At 44.4% G+C, this 18535-nt stretch overlaps 3 protein-coding genes across 7 annotated transcripts in view; all 3 read right to left on the bottom strand.

Moving 5' to 3' along the window:
• The window catches only part of LOC110493221 (paxillin), a 54989-nt gene extending 52156 nt beyond the window's left edge, over positions 1 to 2833 (bottom strand). For both annotated transcript variants that reach the window (XM_090205527.1, XM_036950212.2), the window contains exon 1: positions 2636 to 2833. In XM_090205527.1, coding sequence (XP_090061653.1) covers positions 2636 to 2648 — 13 coding nt within the window. In that variant the 5' untranslated portion in view covers positions 2649 to 2833. The remainder of the gene's footprint in view (positions 1 to 2635) is intronic.
• A 5200-nt stretch (positions 2834 to 8033) lies between these two features.
• LOC110494139 (myosin regulatory light chain 2, ventricular/cardiac muscle isoform) lies at positions 8034 to 11650 on the bottom strand. The gene is made up of 7 exons (XM_021568911.3): positions 11176 to 11650; positions 10561 to 10650; positions 9681 to 9756; positions 9450 to 9554; positions 9152 to 9230; positions 9009 to 9057; positions 8034 to 8744 (listed from the first exon to the last, which is right to left on the bottom strand). Exons 1-7 carry the CDS (start codon positions 11395 to 11397, stop codon positions 8640 to 8642), a joined length of 726 nt encoding a protein of 241 aa, XP_021424586.2. The 5' UTR covers positions 11398 to 11650; the 3' UTR covers positions 8034 to 8639.
• Positions 11651 to 15126: 3476 nt separating this feature from the next.
• The window catches only part of cita (citron rho-interacting serine/threonine kinase a), a 51713-nt gene continuing 48304 nt past the window's right edge, over positions 15127 to 18535 (bottom strand). For all 4 annotated transcript variants that reach the window (XM_021568855.3, XM_090205521.1, XM_021568858.3 and 1 more), the window contains 2 exons: positions 17831 to 18221; positions 15127 to 17138 (listed from right to left, as the gene is read on the bottom strand). In XM_021568855.3, coding sequence (XP_021424530.2) covers positions 17115 to 17138; positions 17831 to 18221 — 415 coding nt within the window. In that variant the 3' untranslated portion in view covers positions 15127 to 17114. The remainder of the gene's footprint in view (positions 17139 to 17830; positions 18222 to 18535) is intronic.

The following is an 18535-nucleotide window of genomic DNA, read 5'->3' as shown; positions in this document are numbered from 1 at the left end:
AAAATCTTCCCGGTAAACATACCAGTCCTTTTTCAATTAAATAACTGAGTAATTACTTGGTAAAGTTTGGTCCTAAACTCTAATTCAGCCATGAGCTGAACTAGGAATGCAAGGGTAAAAAAGACATGAATTACCAAGTGTTTCTATTATGAAATGGGCAGTATAAGATACAGCTTAACTTCCATTCTCTGGAATAGGTTGTGGCTGATGTGTTGTGGCCCTCAAACCCCCCTAAAATCTATTCAGAATCCCTATGACAACATTTACAACCCCTCACTGCATGGCCATAAAGCCACACTGGATTGCGCAACTCTAATTTTTGAGGGAGGACTTTAAGGAGAAGCCCTTCAACTACATAAGTGGAGACGGTTCCTGCATCCCAAATGGCAACATATTCCCTATACAGTGCACTATTTTTGAACAAGGGTCCATAGAGCTTGGGTCAAAAGTAGTGCATTATGTAGGGGATAGGGTGCCTTTTGGGACACACCTGTGTGTCCATAAATATTGACAGGGTTTAGTGTGACAAACATTCATGGCATGATTTTCTTTGGACACTAAGGATAACATTTGGAAGGGAGGGTGATTTCCCGTTGGTCATTTAGAAGATGTGTATGATTTCAACTACGCCACTGAGGTGGGCGCAGTCACATAGGTAAGTTGTTAGTGCCGCGTTCAACTCGAGTGGAAAACAAACTACGGCCCTTTTCACACTACTGAGCCAAGTCAAACTGAGCAAAACCGAGTGGAGCAATACTGGGCTGACCTGGTTATGCATCGAGTTGCTGGAAAGGACAATGTGAAGAGAATATATCTGAGCCAGTACAGTACGGTTCAGGTTGTCCCCTATAGTATGTGAATCAGGCAAAAGACTCAGTAGGTACGACGCTGTTCTCCTGCATTTCATGCGATGCCGCTTCGCTCGGTCCTGCAAGTGTCGGCGTGGCAATTTTTTTGACATCCAAAATCAAATTACACCTTTAAAAGGGGCCTCACATTACATGGCATCCTATATCAATACCATAATAGCATGAGCCACATGTCTTTTACAGAACAGTTTATTACCTGTCTTTACGTTAAGCTGTTATTCTGAACCATTTTTAGAATCCAATTAAATGCATTTTTTTTTGCATCCAATAATGTGTTTTTCAGATGACTAACTAAATTGAACCTCATGGTTTCCATGTCCAACAGACAAACCTAGACCCAGACACACCTACATATACGATTTCCCCCCTGCAATATTGCATTGCTGAATGAGTGTGGGCATTGGGTGTGCAAAACCTGTAAACACAATGCTGTGGTCTATTTTGAGACTCTGATACAATTATGAACTGGGAGTGCTCTCTCTAATCACTTGTGGAGGTGCCCTAATGATGACAGAAGCAACAGCACAACCATTTCATGCTGTTAGCAGCAAACCAATAGCATGTATTGTAGGCTAGCTATTTTGGGAGGCGAGTTAATTCAGGTTTTCGCCACTGTTCACTGATAAATCCATTAAGGTTGCGAGCTGACACTGATCTGCCCATAAGCTGTGGTCAGGTCGTGAGGAGCTAGGACGTTCATTGTAAAAGCAGATTCATAAATTTTGTAAGAAAACAGATGGTGTCACACTGTGGACAGCATGCACAATGAACCCCACGAGTCCAAACTGGGCTGTGGGAGGGGGGGGGGGGGGGGGGGTTGTGTTTCTGCTTGACCTGCACTCAAATACCAGAATGAACTCCCTACTCATCATCTGCACATGGACCCCATAATTGGCTTAGATCAAATAGGACAGAAGGGAAACCCAGATGCTCACACAGTTACAGGTAAAAAAGATCATTAAAAAATACATAAATAAAAAGTAACAGAAATATTCAATATAAAACATCTACATTGAGAGATACCCATGACCTCTTTAAATTAGTAGATGCAAAAAGAAAACAAACGGCAGCAGAGAACTAGAATTAACAGATTTCTTCAAACCTGAGGCTACACATTTATGGCTCAACAAACGCCCCAACTTGGAAAGTAGCAGAGGTGTGCACCTCGGTCACCCGATACCGAATGTCATGTAAAGTGCGAGTGCTGCAAGATGAGTGCATGCATAGTCGCTGTCATCATTTAGTTGCATTGCCCGTCAGCACCGGGCAAAACTGCATACCGACTCGCAAAATTCAGATTGGCAATCTGTCATGTAATTAAAAAGTTGATATGCAAATCAACCAGTATGTGATGAGGCAGTTAAAAACTAGAGGCTGAATCCTAATGTGCATGTACATTGCTAACATTATGTTCAAATTGGGTTTTGAAAACACATGTGCGAGCATTGCTTCACAGCTAGCAGGAGTTCACAATAATTACGAATTGGATGTCTAGCCTATTGCTCCCTCCATGACGCCAAGGCAAAAATAAAAAATTCGGAACCACAGCGGGCCTCCAACCTGCCGATTCCCACGCTGTGTAATAGGATAGCTACAGCTGGGTAATAACTGGCTATAACGTTAGCGACATTTGTTGTCCTGTGCTATAGCTATTAACAGATTTGTTGTGCGCCGAGGAACGAGCGATATCCAGGTAATCTGGCAGTAAGAAAAGATGGGAAACAATTCGATAGCTCTAGCTAGGAAATAACAACAATCAAATTTACCTAAATCATCCATGGTGGTAGCAGCAGGAGTCGGTTCTACTCTGCAAACCGAGGCGGTTGTCCTTTGATTCGATTGTTGGTAGCACAGATCTGTCTACGCCGTGGCTGCTATACAGAAATTCCAGTGATCTGAATGCAGCAAATAAGTTTTCAATTTAGCTGCTGCCTGCTACAATCGAGGAGGAGACAAATGCACTCATGGGGACACGCAGCTCGCCCCCACCTGGAGCCTCCAAGTTTTACCAGTAGGCTGGTGCATTTAAACTTTTAGCGGTAGTCTGCCATCTAGCGGCAGTGGGTGATTTTTTAAATGTATTTTTTACTAGGGATGTTCTGATTAAAGCTACAATATGGGATTCGTTTTTCAGCGAAATGGCAGCCCCGAGCTCCGCTAGTTATTTTGGGTTTAGGGAAGCTCAATATTTGGTGAGAAGATAAGTGACACGCACACAATTCCAATTTCCAACCAATGTGTATTTCTGTTTATTGGAGATAAATGGTATGCAACCCTGGCCTAAATAATAAATCAATCCGATTTTGTGTTGGAAGGTACCACAAACCGATCTAGGACCAGGCTAGGATAATTACTTTTTTTCAAGCTATTCCTTTTCCTCAGATGAAGGAGATCCTGCTAAGCTGTGGCAGAGGAAGAAGGAGATGGGGTTAGGATACGCACCCTAAGGAGACTTCATCAGAGGCAGCCGCATCATGGAGGACCATGTCAACCAGGTACTGCAGCCATCATCACCAACCAATTCTATTTCCATTCAACACTCACACAATCACATAAACCTACATCCATTACGCACTCACACAATCACACTAACCATGTATTTGTTATGTTGGCTATGAACAAAGATGGTGGATAAATGAAGGTAGTTCACTGAGACCGTTTGTGTGTGGTGCCAGGACAGCGACCTCTCCCTCAATGTGAGCAAGACTAAGGAGCGATAGGAAGAGGCGAGCCAAACAGGCCCCCATTAACATCAACGGGGCTGTAGTGGAGCGGTTTGAGAGTTTCAAGTTCCTTGGTGTCCACATCACCAACTAACTATCATGGTCCAAACATACCAAGACAAAATCTTTTCCCCCTCAGGAGACTGAAAATATTTGGCATGGGTACTCAGATCCACAAAAAGTTCTACAGCTGCACCATCAAGAGCATCCTGACCGGTTGCGTCACCGCCTGGTATGGCAACTGCTCGGCATCTGACCGAGTGCGAACAGCCCAGTACATCACTGGGGGCAAGCTTCCTGTCATCCAGGACCTATATAATAAGCAGTGTCAGAGGAAAGCCCATAAAATTGAGACCAGTCACCAAGTTACAGACTGTTTTCTCTGCTACCGCACGGAAAGCGGAACTGGAGCGTCAAGTCTAGGAACAAAAGGCTCCTCAACAGCTTCTACCCCCAAGCCATTAGACTGCTGAACAATTCATAAAAATTGCCACCAGACACACCCCCCACACACTGCTGCTACTCGCTGTTTGTTTGATACCTATGCGTAGTCACTTCGCCCCCACCTACAGTTGAAGTCAGAAGTTTACATACACTTATGTTGGAGTCATTATAACTGTTTTTTCAACCACTCCACAATGTCTTGTTAACAAACTATAGTTTTGGCAAGTCGGCTAGGACATCTACTTTGTGCATGACACAAGTAATTTTTCCAACAATTTCACTTATCACAATTCCAGTGGGTCAGAAGTTTACATACACTAAGTTGACTGTGTCATTATACAGCTTGGAAAATTCCAGAAAATTATGTCATGGCTTTGGAAGCTTCTGATAGGCTAATTGACATAATTTGAGTCAATTGGAGGTGTACCTGTGGAATTATTTCAAGGCCTACCTTCAAACTCAGTGCCTCTTTGCTTTACATCATGGGAAAATCAAAATAAATCATCCAAGACCTCCACAAGTCTGGTTCATCCTTGGGAGCAAACGCCTGAAGGTACCACTTTCACAAACAATAGTACGCAAGTATAAACACCATGGGACCACGCAGCCGTCATACCGCTCAGGAAGGAGACGCTTTCTGTCTCCTAGAGATGAACGTCCTAGAGATGAACGTACAAAAAGTGCAAACCAATCCCAGAACAACAGCAAAGGACCTTGTGAAGGTGCTGGAGGAAACAGGCACAAAAGTATCTATATCCACAGTAAAACAAGTCCTATATCGACATAACCTGATAGGCCGCTCAGCAAGGAAGAAGCCACTCCTCCAAAACCGCCATAAAAAAGCCAGACTACGGTTTGCAACTGCACATGGGGACAAAGATTGTACTTTTTGGAGAAATGTCCTCTGGTCTGATGAAACAAAAATATAACTATTTGGCCATAATGACCATCGTTATGTTTGGAGGGAAAGGGGAGGCTTGCAAGCTGAAGAACACCATCCCAACCGTGAAGCACGGGGGTAGCAACATCATGTTGTGGGGGTGCTTTGCTGCAGGAGGGACTGGTGCACTTCACAAAATAGATGGCATCATGAGGGAGGAAAAATTATGTGGATATATTGAAGCAACATCTCAAGACATCAGTCAGGAAGTTAATGCTTGGTCACAAATGGGTCTTCCAAATGGACAATGACCCCAGGCATACTTCCAAAGTTGTGTCAAAATGGCTTAAGGACAACAAAGTCAAGGTATTGGAGTTGTCACGCCCTGACCTTAGAGCTTTTTATGTTTCTATTTTGGTTTGGTCAGGGTGTGATATGGGTGGGCATTCTATGTTCCCTTTTCTATGTTTTTGTATTTCTTTGTTTTGGCCGGGTATGGTTCTCAATCAGGGACAACTGTCTACCCACAGGGTTTTTGTGGGTAGTTCATTTCTGTTTAGTGTTTGCACCTTACAGGACTGTTCCGGTTATTCTCTTGTTTACTTTTGTTTTAGTGTTCAGTTTTAATAAAACAAGCATGAACACTTACCACGCTGCACTTTGGTCCGATGATTCCTCATCTTCCGACGACGAATATCATTACAGAACTACCCACCACAAACGGACCAAGCAGTGTGGTAACGAGGAGCAGAGGGTTCAGCACTCCTAGACTTGGGAGGAGATATTGGACGGACAGGGACCCTGGAGACAGGCTGGGGAATATTGCCGCCCGAAGGAAAACCTAGAGGCAGCTAAAGCTGAGAGGTGGCGATATGAGGCAAGGCAGCGCAGCAGGCACGAGAGGCAGCCCCCCAAAAATGTTTTGGGGTGGGGGCACACGGGGAGATTGGCGGGGTCAGGCGATAGACCTGTGTGATTATACTGTGTCTCCGGGGTGCTGGGAGGGTTCAGTTCGCCCTATGCCTGCGCTCCGCCCGTGCCGGGCAAAAGTGGGCAATGAGCCTAATGGAGAGGCGCAAGTGTTAAGCACCAGATCTCCAGTGCTCCCCCACAGCCCGGTTCGACCTGTGCCTGCACTCTGAAGGGGCCGGGCTAAAGTGGGCATTCAGCCTGGAGGAGTGGTGCCAAGGCTGCCGCACCAGGGCTCCCCCACAGCCCGGTTCATCCGGTTCCTCCTCCACGCACCAGGCCTCCTGTAGGTCTCCCCAGCCTGGTGGGCCCTGTGGCAGCCCCACGCACCAGGCTGTCTCTGCGTCTCCTCTATCCAGAGTTTCCCTCCAGTCCGGAGCTTCCAGAGACGCCCTTCAGTCCGGAGCTTCAAGCAGCGCCCTCCAGTCCGGAGCTCTCTACGAGGGTCCCCAGTCGGCGGCGAGGGTCCTCACCTAAGTGGGCCAAGCCAGAGGTGGAGCGGGGTCTACGTCCCTCACCAGAGGCGCCACCGCGGAGAAATGCCCACCCAGACCCTCCCCTATAGGTTCAGGTTTTGAGGCCGGAGTCCGCAACTTTGTGTGTGTGGGGGGTGGGGGGTACTGTCACGCCCTGACCTTAGAGTTTTTTATGTCTCTATTTTGGTTTGGTCAGGGTGTGATTTGGGTGTACAAAGACATACAAACCTGACTCAGTTTCACCAGCTCTGTCAGGAGGAATGGGCCACAATTTACCCAACTTATTGTGGGAAGCTTGTGGAAGGCTACCTAAAACGTTTGACCTATGTTAAACAATTTAAAGGCAATGCTACCAAATACTAATTCAGTGTATGTAAACTTCTGACCCACTGGAAATGTGATGAAATAAATAAAATCTGAAATGAATCATTATCTCTACTATTATTATTATTTCACATTCATAAAATAAAGTGGTGATCCTAACTGACCATAAAACAAGGAATTTTTACTGGGATTAAATGTCAGGAATTGTGAAAAACAGAGTTTGCCTGATGGTCATTAGGAAGTTGGGCACTACCCAAGCATGTCCAGAGTGCATAAAAGGAGATTACAGTGACTCAATCGTTATGTGGAATTGTACTGCGGTCATGACTCATGACTACCAGTGTTGCAGTAATATGGTCACCACAACAGCCCTACACAAACACACACACACTTTTGAACAGGTTTGTTCCCATTATCGTTGGAAATACCACAGCTCATCTAGGCCCTTATCCCTTGTCCCCCACCCTAGGAACAATGCTTAATTTTGGACAATGAAATAACAAACAGTGGGTGACTCAGGGCTTTGCACCTGTGTCAAAGTCTCCCAGCATGGCCAGGCATCAGCTCATTGGAGCAACAACAGGCGTTAGGGGGATCACTTGCTGGCAGCTTATTGTCTGCCTGTTTGATGCATCATGCGGTGTAACGTTACCCTGTCTCGTCATCACATTAACTAAAATAAACACAGGGGCTTTGTCTTTCCAAACCAAACCCCATGTTTGGACAGTGTCAGGCCCCTCTGTACCTTGAAGCCCAGTCTGATGTCAGAAGACAGCCATCTCTACTACCTCACTTGCTCCTCTCTAAATACAGAAGGCTACATGATCTTAGTCTTAGGGGATCCATCATACCCTCAGCTGCTGGGCAGGACTTTTGCCAAAACAAAGCTGAAACCCTGAATCAGTTTATAAACAAGTTGAAAAGCTCTTCCTGACTGAAGAGATCGATTGAACCTCAAACTCGCCTAGTGGGCTGTTCGTATTAGGAAAAGTCTGCTTATGCACTATTTACAACCCACACTGATTGTCATTAACCCCTGATGTAAACTATATTTTTTGTTTTACCTATTTACAACACAGGGTGGCAGCAGCAGTTATGTGATAAACTTGGACAAATTGTTAAGAGGTTAATTTAATAATTTAAGGAAGCATACGCCCATTGATACATATACTAGATTTGTTGAGTTGAAACATTATGTCACTTATAACATATGACATTCGTTCTAATGTGTCATTAGTCAATCAAGTAAAAAAAGAGCATCTAATAGCTGTTATGCTCTCAAAGGAGCTGCTTCAAAATCTAAATGTATTATCGTAAGGTGGAAGAAATAACAAATGGACAAAAGACATGAGTTAAAGTGATTTATTGGACAGTGATCAGATTGTATAATAGCTGTAGCCTGAATTCAACCATTTACACACATTTGGCTTGACAGTTGGCTTAACGCAGCGTTTCCCAAACTCGGTCCTCGGGACCCCAAGGGGTGTATGTTTGTTTTTTTGCAATAGCACCACACAACTGATTCAAATAATAAACTAGTCATCATGCTCTGGTCATTTGAATTAGCTGTGTAATGTTACAGGCAAAAACCAAAACGTGCACCCCTTAGGATCCCGAGGACAGTTTGGAAAACACTGTCTTAACCTCTACTGATGAGCGGCAAACGTAATGCATCACAAAAGGAGGCCAGTTGAAAAGTGTTTTGAGCCTTTTGTAGGAGGCAGAGGCCAGTGAGTTTCCTTCTGTTCCTTTTTCTCCCCTTCCACTGTGGAGCTTCACCTGATCTGACTATGTAAGTGGGCGGGGCAAGCACACAGGACCGTGGATGGAGCCTGGAGATGATAGATGACTGCCAATAGGTGTTTTGACCAGAGAAATAGAAGCGCTAGATTATCTCTTGTCTAGAGCTTGTATTTATATCACTGACAGACACGCTGAAGGAGCAGTGAGTTCGTTACTCCTGGTCCTTCTCTTCTCCGTGTGTGATGATGTGCACAAGGTTTTTGTAGTCTAGATTTCCTGCCACGTCTGGTGGGAAGGCTGCAAACATCTGCTCCATCTGAGAAAACCAGCGAGAAGATTTAGTGACTCAATCACTGGCGTACACATCACGCACTTCACACCATTTTCGAAGCAACACGCAACATGTTTATGCATGAACTATGTTATGTTACTGATTATGAGTGGTGATGAGTTGTTTATTTAAAATGGTTTGTCTGCTGTATTTCAATAGTTGTATGTACAATGGGTCAATGTGTGCAATGTGTGTGTGGACAGTATATAGATTATATTGTGTTTAGTGTAAATTGGTATGTGCTCCAACCTCTTCAGGAGAAAATCTGTCCGCTTGTGTCGTCAGCATCTCTGTCACACTGAAGACGAGCAAGAACAAGGATGACATTAACCATCTCCACAAAGCTTTGACCCTATAGGCCCGTTTACACAAACGCACACGCGACTACTCACAAGTCCTTCCTCAGGACCCCTTTTCCTTCGGGGTCAAATACTTTAAAAGCATTGAGGATAGTCTCCTCTGGATCAGCGCCTACACAGAGAAAACGTCTAATTAGAACTAAGTCGATGGGAGGCAGACGTGGACAATATAAGAGTACAACATACAAAAATTCAGAGGGAAAATGTCATTCAAATTAGGATTCAGGCAACTCATCTGTTAAACATTTGGGAGGAAGTGACATTCAGCACTGTTGCAAAATGTAGCACGACGTTTAACCAACTGAATGCATCCCTTGTTTGCACACCTCACCTTTCAGCTTCTCCCCGAACATGGTGAGGAAGATGGTGAAGTTGACGGGGCCGGACGCCTCTTTCAGCATCTCATCTATCTCCTCCTGCTTCACGTTGAGCCGCCCTGTTACAGAGACATGGGTCAGTACCATTGCTTTCGTTATGGCCAGGTCGTTATTGTAAACGGGAATACATTCTTACTGACCTAACTGAACAAATAGATACATAGTAGAATACATATTCAACCCACCCAGTGCAGCAAAGGTGTCCCTCAGGTCATTTTTGTCAATGAATCCATCTCTGTTCTGGTCCATGATGGTGAAGGCCTGTCAATATGGAGGTTCAACACTTAAAGGGAGACATGAAAACGACTCCAGTAACTAGAGTTTGTCTGTGTGTGTGTGTGTATGTGTTGGGAGGAGAGTGACAGTAAATCCCATGGCCTACAGTTGGAGCCACTCTGCATATCAAATCATTTCAATGTGCCGGTGTTTGGTCAAGTGGACCACACGTTATCTCCATGCCAGAAATCTTTGTCAAAACGATCCCATCGATGCTCTCTGGAACATGGATCTCTGGACATTCCTTTTTTCTAAGCCTTTATTCTTAGTTGCTGTATTCATACTATGTTACTCCCTGGGGTTTAAGAGTGGCATTCAGGCCAGGGCATATTTCCCATTCTATCCCCAGCCCTGCCTAATCACCGATGACAGGGCCTGAATGCCTGGCCATGATTTAAGGAGCGACACCGCTCATACCACACGCCTGGAATTCATGATAAGGGCAGAGAGACAGGTGGAAAATGGACAACTCATGAAAGGTGATGGACAGGTAAACATACAGGCTTACAGAGATGCCGGATTCACACTATAGGGCCAAACCGAGATGTATTAGGCGGCCTGGTTAAACATTCACCATAGTTGCTGGAACTGTGCTTGAAAGGACAATGTGAAAAGAAAATGTCTGAGCTAGCATAGTAGTTCGGGTTGATCCGATAGTGTGATTCAATCTGAACAGTAGAGGCAGAATGGGTTGGGCACTAGGACGATGACAAACAAACCAGACAGAAAAGGGTGCAGTGTGATCGATGGGCTGTCGTCATGGTAATAAGGGAAGAGACAGATTATTACCTCCTTGAACTCCTGGATCTGAGACTGCTCAAAAATCGAAAACACATTGGAGTTAGAGTCCGCTGACTTCTTCTTTGCCTTCTTGGGTGCCTTTGGAGAGAGGTGGAAAGGAGAGGTATATCCATAAAACATAGTGGGCTGGAGCAAAAGCCTGCACACTGTGGACTTCCAGGAGCAGATCTACCCAGATTTATACTAGCGGCAATGTATCGACACAATACAACTGTTATGTTTGGGATAAAACGGTCTTTGCCTGGACAATGCCTTGAACTAACTAAACTGGATACTATGATTTAAGGTGTGATCACGCCCAACTTAAAATACTTTACATACTGGAAATACTGAACAGATAGAAAATTTTAATTTTCTAGAACACTATGAAAGAAAATATGACATCTAACAGATTCCTTTTTTGATTCGAACAATTGTCATCATCATCCAAGCTACCACCGTCAATCGATCTAACTACACATCTATCTACCTGTATAGCTGCTTCCTCTAAGGACTTAGCAGAGTTTTACATGAATAATTCCCTTTCCCCTACAACCACCCCCTTGACATACGTAGCTGACAGTGTGAAATCCTACAGTGGCATAGAACAGGACAGGCACTTACCATAGCTGGAGCTGGAGGAGATGGGTGATGAACAGAACAATGGGACTCCCAAAATGCAACTGAACAATGGAGAGTGCTTTGTCTGGCCTTATGTAGCCTACATGCACTCCATTCTACTGGACGATATAAATAAACCATGCCTTCTTTAGGAAGTGACAGGTAAATGACAACACACACACACACGAGAGAATAATCCTGATTGCCCTCTGCCCCAAAGTTCATTGTCAGCTCTCAGAGTGGAATAACAGTGGTTTAGAATAACAGGACCTTGCATGCTGAAGGTTAAGCTGACATATGGACTTGTTGGAAGGTCATACTATGGATCTTTTAGCTATTTGATTTTGAATTTTAGGACCCCTTTAGGTATAAAAATAAAATAATTTGATAAAATATTGAATTTGCCCTTCAGGTAAAATACATTTTCATGAGAAGACCAATTTTCAGGATGTCTCATGGTCTGACAAACACTGCTCTAGCTCTGCCACCCTTCACTGCAGATGTGGAAGTGAGATATCAGCGGACGCAGTGGATTGAGACGCATCCAAACAGATATCTCTAGCTTAAACTGACAGTCTGTAGGGGGGGGGGTTTAAAGGAACCCAATACTCTAATCTCTCTTTCCTACCCCGAGAGAACATGGAATATTCCCCTCTCTCCCCTACCCTGCTTTAAAAGTGCTGCTGAATGTATGAGTGAGTGATGCCTCACAACCTCAAAGCAGAGGTGATGCCCGTTCAATCCACAGCCCATATTGTGTGTGTGTGTGCAGATATTTTAGTCATTTAACAGACACTCCTATCCAGAGTGACTTATAGTTAGTGCATTCATCTTAAGATAGCTAGGTGGTACAACCACATATCTCAGTCATAGTAAGTACACTTTTCTTCAATAAAGTAGCAAATTCAGAACTAGTAAGGGGGGAAAATATGTTATTTAACAAAATATGTTTGGGGGGGGGGGTGCTGTGGGATTATTTAACATTCTTTGAATAGGTAGGGTTTCAGATGTTTTCGGAAGATGGGCAGGGACTCATCTTGGGCAGGGCTGTCCTAGTTTCAGGGGGAAGCTGGTTCCACCATTGTGGTGCCAGGACAGAGAAGAGCTTTGACCTGGCTGAGTGGGAGCTGCCCTCCCTTAGGGGTGAGAGTGCCAAGACACCAGAGGTGGCAGAACTGAAAACTTAGGTATAGGTGTAGGATTTGGCCATAGCCTGAAGGTAGGGAGGGGCAGTTACTCTTGCTGCTCCATAGGCAAGTACCATGATCTTGTAGTGGATGTGAGCTTCGACTGGAAGTCAGTGGAGTGTGCAGAGGAGCGGGGTGACATGGGAGAGGTTGAACACCAGGCCGGCTGCAGCGTTCTGGATAAGTTTCAGGGGTTTGATTGCACAAAAAGGGAGCCCAGCCAGGAGACTGTTGCAGTAGTCCAGATGGGAGATGACAAGTGCCCTGGATTAGGACCTGTGCCACTTCCTGTGTGAGGTAGGGTTGTACTCTACAATTTTCATCATTTTTTTTCTTGAGCAGATGGTCGGGTGGGGGGTGGGGGGGGGGACATAATTAAGCAATAAGGCTGAGGGGGTGTGGTATATGGCCAATATACCATGGCTAAGGGCTGTTCTAAAGCACGATGCAACGTGGAGTGCCTGGATACCGTCCTTAGCTGTTGTATATTGGCCATATACCACAAACCCCTGAGGTGCCTTATTGCTATTATAAACTGGTTACCAACGTAATTACCATATCAAAAATGTTATATAACATATAAATGTTTTGTCATACCCGTGGTATATACGGTCTGATATACCACACCTGTCAGACAATCAGCATTCAGGGCTTGAATCACCAAGTATATAATTACAAATCATTTGTCGACTGCAAATTGACTGCAAGAAGCCCAAACATATATAATGTTTGACTAAAACATTTGTATACGGTCATGTATCTATTATGCATGGGAATACTTGGGAACTGGACTTCTTACATTAAAATCCCTTGGAGCTCATTTCCTGGTGTTTATAGTCTTATAAGTCCAACAATGAAAATAATAAAACATTTAAATAAATGGTTTTGCTCAGAAAACTTGGGTGGCCAAATAAAAGCACCCGCGGGCCGCCCGTTGGGGAACCTTGTTGTAGAGCACAAACCTGCAGGAGTGAGTCACTGCTTTGACATTCGCAGAGACCAACAGGGTGTTGTCCAGAGTCACGCTAAGGTTCTTTGCACTCTAGACAAAACTAGAGGAACTAAGAGCCAGCTGTTGAGTCGTTGTGGTTTTAGCGGAAGCATAGCCCCGATTACCTAGTAGGTTACACCCTTTTCACACCATCATGCTGACCCAAATTGTACTGTGCTGGTTCTGTAATCAGGCCAGCACCGTACAGCTCGCGAAAAAGAGTTTTGGCAGCCAGTAGCCTATCTACCTCTACTAGGCTACTACCACTACCTCTATGCTCTTCAATTTGTTAGATGTGTGTTTATGCCGTCATTACATGTTCATTTGTTTGTCTAAGGCCAATATAACAATAATTTTAAAGATGAAAGCCAGTGTGGACAAATATTAGCTTATTAAGCCATTATTTATAGCCCTGCTGCTGTCAGGGGAGTGTGACTGGCACGCTGGGTTAACAGTGGAGCAAGCCCAGTCACATCTCTCACATGCTTCTATACATATCACTCCTTTACAGAGCCCACGCTTCACTCAAGCGGTCATAGCTAGTTAACTCTCTCTTCACATAAATCTTTCTAACTGTTTTAGAGCATGCAACTTTGTATCATAAGCGAGTCCATTTCACATGTTTAAAAACAGCAGCCAAGGTAGCTGGAAAACCATGTCAATTTGTATTTTTTATGAACAAACTCTTTAACGAGAGACTAGGAAAGGAAGAATGTTCAAAATCATTTGCACCCAGTTTCACGTTCCAAACTCTGCAGCGCAACATTAGCTGGGTTCCAATACTTAAGTGTGACCCTGTTGAGACGGAGAACTGCGCCTTACAATGTGTCAATTAGAGTTCACAAGTCACCCAGTACCACTCCTGTCAGGTTCGGTCATGCCGGCAAGAGAAAATGCTAAAGTGCCAATCAGTGAATAGGGTGTTAGGGCCAGAATCTCCCAACAATGTCTGGGTGGGGGGCTTGTCTATATAAAAGGTCCTGATGTGCTGAAAGCCTTCTTCACCTCGTCATTGTCAATCTTCTCTTTCAGCAAGGTGTTTAACGAGTCAATGTCTAAATAGCATATGTCACTTATGCCATAATCTCTGCCCCTTCACAGCATGGAAGGAGTCTCTAGTAACTTGTTTATTTGAGGTCGTAAAATCAGATAGGTAGCCTGGCGGTTAGAGGTATTGGGCCAATAAGCAAAAAGGTTGGTGGATCGAATGCCTGAGCCGACAAGGCATTTAACGTTAACTTCTCCGGGATCACCGTTGATAATGGCTGATCACCTGGCGGTGACCTCATTCTCTGAGGGCGTCTCAGAGGGAGTGGAATATGCAAAAAACACATTTCCATTTCACACCTGTACAGGTTACTCACATGTACATATAGTAAAACAGGACTGTATAAGCACCCCCTAATTTAGACAATTACAGCTGTCTACATCTAAACTCTAAAGCAACATGTCTGAAGATTACATTTCAAGTTTGACTGCCATTCACTCACCCACACCCCTCAGATGAACAATTGTTCCCGGGCACAGGCAGCTGTCTTTCTCCTCAGAGTTATTCCCAGTTTAAGACACAAATAGCCACTGCTGCTCTACATGCCAGTGGATCCAGAATGGGAAGGCATTGTCACAGTGAGGCTGGGGCAGCTAGTGGATACCAAATGTGCATTGTTACCCTAACACACTGGACATAAACACACAATCTCTTTCTCCCTCTTTCTTACACAATCGCTTTCTCTCTCGCACGATTCCACATAGGCCACACAGGATATACGCCAGCAATTAAACAGTGGTTATGTTTAATATTGTGTGACAAAACTCTACAGGGAAAGCTAGTACATCTTTTGTTAGCATTTGTAAGACATCAATATCTTCATATCGAGCACAGGGCAACATGTTCCTCGTCTAAACGGAATCCTCAAAATGAACATATCTAAAGTTTAGCTCATATCTGTGCATCACTGGTATTTTGCTCCAGCAAAGTTTCTGAAATCTGAAACAGTAGAAGGCTGGACTTATGTAGCAGATGGTAAATTGATAAGCAAGCCTGAAATTAAAATCGATTTAGAACCCTGTTCACTCCCACCCTGATGCGGAGTAAAAACGAAAAATGTCTGCTTCTGTGTGTAGAGGATGTGAGCAAAAGCTTTCTTATTGCACATGTAGGCCAAAATCTGTTCCAAAAGCATTTGCTACGTGACCTTTCAGTGCTACACTGAATTTGGTTGAATATAAATAAATTTAAAAAATGACAGAATTCTTTTTTTTTTTTTTATATCAAGAATAAGTAAATCAAAAGTAAGTAGATATATTAAAGTATAAAGAGTAGGCTTATGTGACTGAAAATACCATATTTGTTCTTGCTGCATGAGAGGTGTTTAGCAGTAGGAAAATGTCGCTCATAATAGCTCAGGAGGATTTGAAAGAAAATGGAAATTGAAGGCTAACTAAAACATGTAGATTTCTTTCTTTAAATCGCTCATGCTACAGTGACGAATCGCATGTAGTTCACTGAAATGAAGTTGAAGATCATAGGATATGTATTTTCCATTCTCATTTAAGTACATCCATGCCTTAAGAATCAGTTAATCAAAGAACATTATTTTATGCACCGATCGATCATAAACAACAATTTCGAGGGTATGTATACACAAGGTAAGGGGAGATTGGGGTAAAAAAAAAAGAGAAATATTCAAGTAGTGGGTTGTAAGCTTAATGATTTCTCAAGCCGCATGTAAGTTTGCTTTTGCGTGTGGAAGTGCATTACACAAGATGGGACCAGGGCAAAATGCTCACTCGATAAAGGACGTTTTTAAAAGAATAATATTCATTTGACATTCAAGAGGACACACAACAATCACTTTTCTCTTTAACAAAAATAGACGTGGCTTTTCCAGCCTTGAGGTTCCCTTTCAGTATCTATAAAAAGTCAGGCTCAGTCTGAAATGGCACCCTAATCTTTAAAGTGTACTACTTTTGACAAAAGCAGTGCACTATATATGGAGTAGGGTGCAATTTCGGACTAAACCTAAGTCTGCCTATTTACAGTGTCAAATAGCATCGTGATGATTTAGAAAGGCCCGAGAGCCAGCTGGTGCTGGGGATTGTAGGTAGCGCAGTTTTAGTGTGTCAGCTGTAGTCATCTAGCTCAGGGATGGACCAATACTAGAGGGCCGCTGTGTGAGTGTAGACTTTATTCCATATCATCTCTAACACACACACCTAATTACACTTGATGAAAATCAAAGACTAGGATTAGTTGATTATTTGAATGAGGTGTGTTAGTGCTGGGCTGTAACAAAAGCCTGCACACACTGCATCCCTAGGAGATGCCCACCACTGATCTAGCTGATATGCACAGGGTGAGAGCAAATCCAGGAGAACATTTCGTTGTGTTTCTAAACTCTGAAGCCTCATCTGTAAGTGCTATTTCCAGGATTTAATTTTGCAGATATTCCAAGCGTTTTTGTCAGTGTTTGTGACAAATGTTATGTTTTGGTCCTTGCTGACTTTAAATGATGGATACTTTTTTTTATTTGTTAATGTATATCAACATTATTATTATTTTTTATTATTTATTCTAGTAAAAACCCATACACATGACATTCAGCTTCGACAGTAGGTCATCAACACTTTAGCTGCTTTTCCTATTGGGCTCTCTAGGTGATGCAGTATTCTGACCCCGCTCCTCTTCCCAAACCCTGGTAAGAACTGAGTGATGTGCTGAGCTGGGGATGTCACTCTTCTAACTGATGTAGCGCTGCTGTCACTCAAACAGATGACTGATCCCACACCTGTACAGAAAGATCAGAGACAAATAGGGTCAGATGATAAGGTTAGTGTTAGGAGATAGGCAAACCCACTATCCAGTATACACTTCCACACTATTCCCCCAGGGGGCTGCAGCAATCTCGTCCATGCGCTGAGCCTGGTTGAATAGCACATCAGGTGCTGCCAATTGAGGTGATCAGTCAGAGTGCCAGCTTGGAGAGCCGTGAGGCTGCTGGTTGGTTTGGTGGCAATGAGGCCTTTCGTTTGGTTTTGAATCTTGTTTGGGCATGCCTGTTTGCACTTTCCTTTTTCGTCACCATCGAAAACAAATAATAATCCGCTTGGACTGGCCGACCAAGAGGTTGAGAGAGACAGAGCTGTACATTCAACACCTAGGCGCATACACTGATTTCTCACATAAATGCACACATTCATTCAGGTTACAGACCGGTTAACTAGGCCTAAGACCCTTAACGAGTGTAACAATATCCATAGGCTAGTTATTGGTTCCGTAACAATATCACTGGAATAGGAACGTCGTATTGAAAAATACATGAGTCAGCATATCCATAGAAACTATAAAAAAAAGACATGGGACCATAGGCCTTTGATCAAAAGTAATGCACCCAATACCACTCAAGTTACGTCCTGTAATGTGGGCAAGGGAAGTACATAGGACTCTGGGAAGTATTCTGTACATAGTCTACTGTCTCACCTTGTTGACCGTGGTGAGGGGCGTGCGACCGGAGCTGGTGTGGAGTCTCTGACGAACTCCAGGCTGCTGCTCCTCGAACCCCCGGCCGGGTGACCTCTCCCTCCTCACGTCCCGGTCCATCAGCTTCCCTGGGGAGCGGTCGAGGCGTAGGCCCCCCCCCATGGCCCTTCCTGGAGATCTGGCCAGACGGGGGTCCATCATCATCCTGCCACTGGGAGACTTCTCCCTCTCCACTGAGTGCGGCGGGCGGCCGGGCGACTTATCGCGGCGGAATTCGGTGCGGGCCTCGCGGTAGCGGCGCGGCGTGCCTGGGTCACTGTGCAACGCGGGGCTGGCCGCCAGGCGCTTGGTGATGTGCTCATTGTAGGAAGGCGGCCCACGCTTGTTGGGGCTGCGGACGGAAAGGGGGTGGAGAGACCCATTGTGGAGATGGAGAGGGCCGGGGACCACATGACAAAGATCACAGGGTCAACATTTTGTTAGACCATCAGAGATGTTGTCTAGAAAGCATTGCATAGTGTACTGCTGTGGTTGTGGGAGGGGAACTATCTGTATGAACAAGAACCGTGGGAGGGGAACTATCTGTATGAACAAGAACTGTGGGAGGGGACCTATCTGTATGAATAAGAACCGTGAGAGGGGCACTATCTGTATGAACAAGAACCGTGAGAGGGGCACTATCTGTATGAACCAAACATTAGGAAC

Source organism: Oncorhynchus mykiss, chromosome 17, assembly GCF_057628025.1.
Source record: "Oncorhynchus mykiss isolate SJ-2025 chromosome 17, ASM5762802v1, whole genome shotgun sequence".
NCBI classification, from domain to species: Eukaryota; Metazoa; Chordata; class Actinopteri; order Salmoniformes; family Salmonidae; genus Oncorhynchus; species Oncorhynchus mykiss.
Note: the sequence above shows the minus strand (reverse complement) of the source record. Positions and strands in the feature narration are given on the sequence as shown.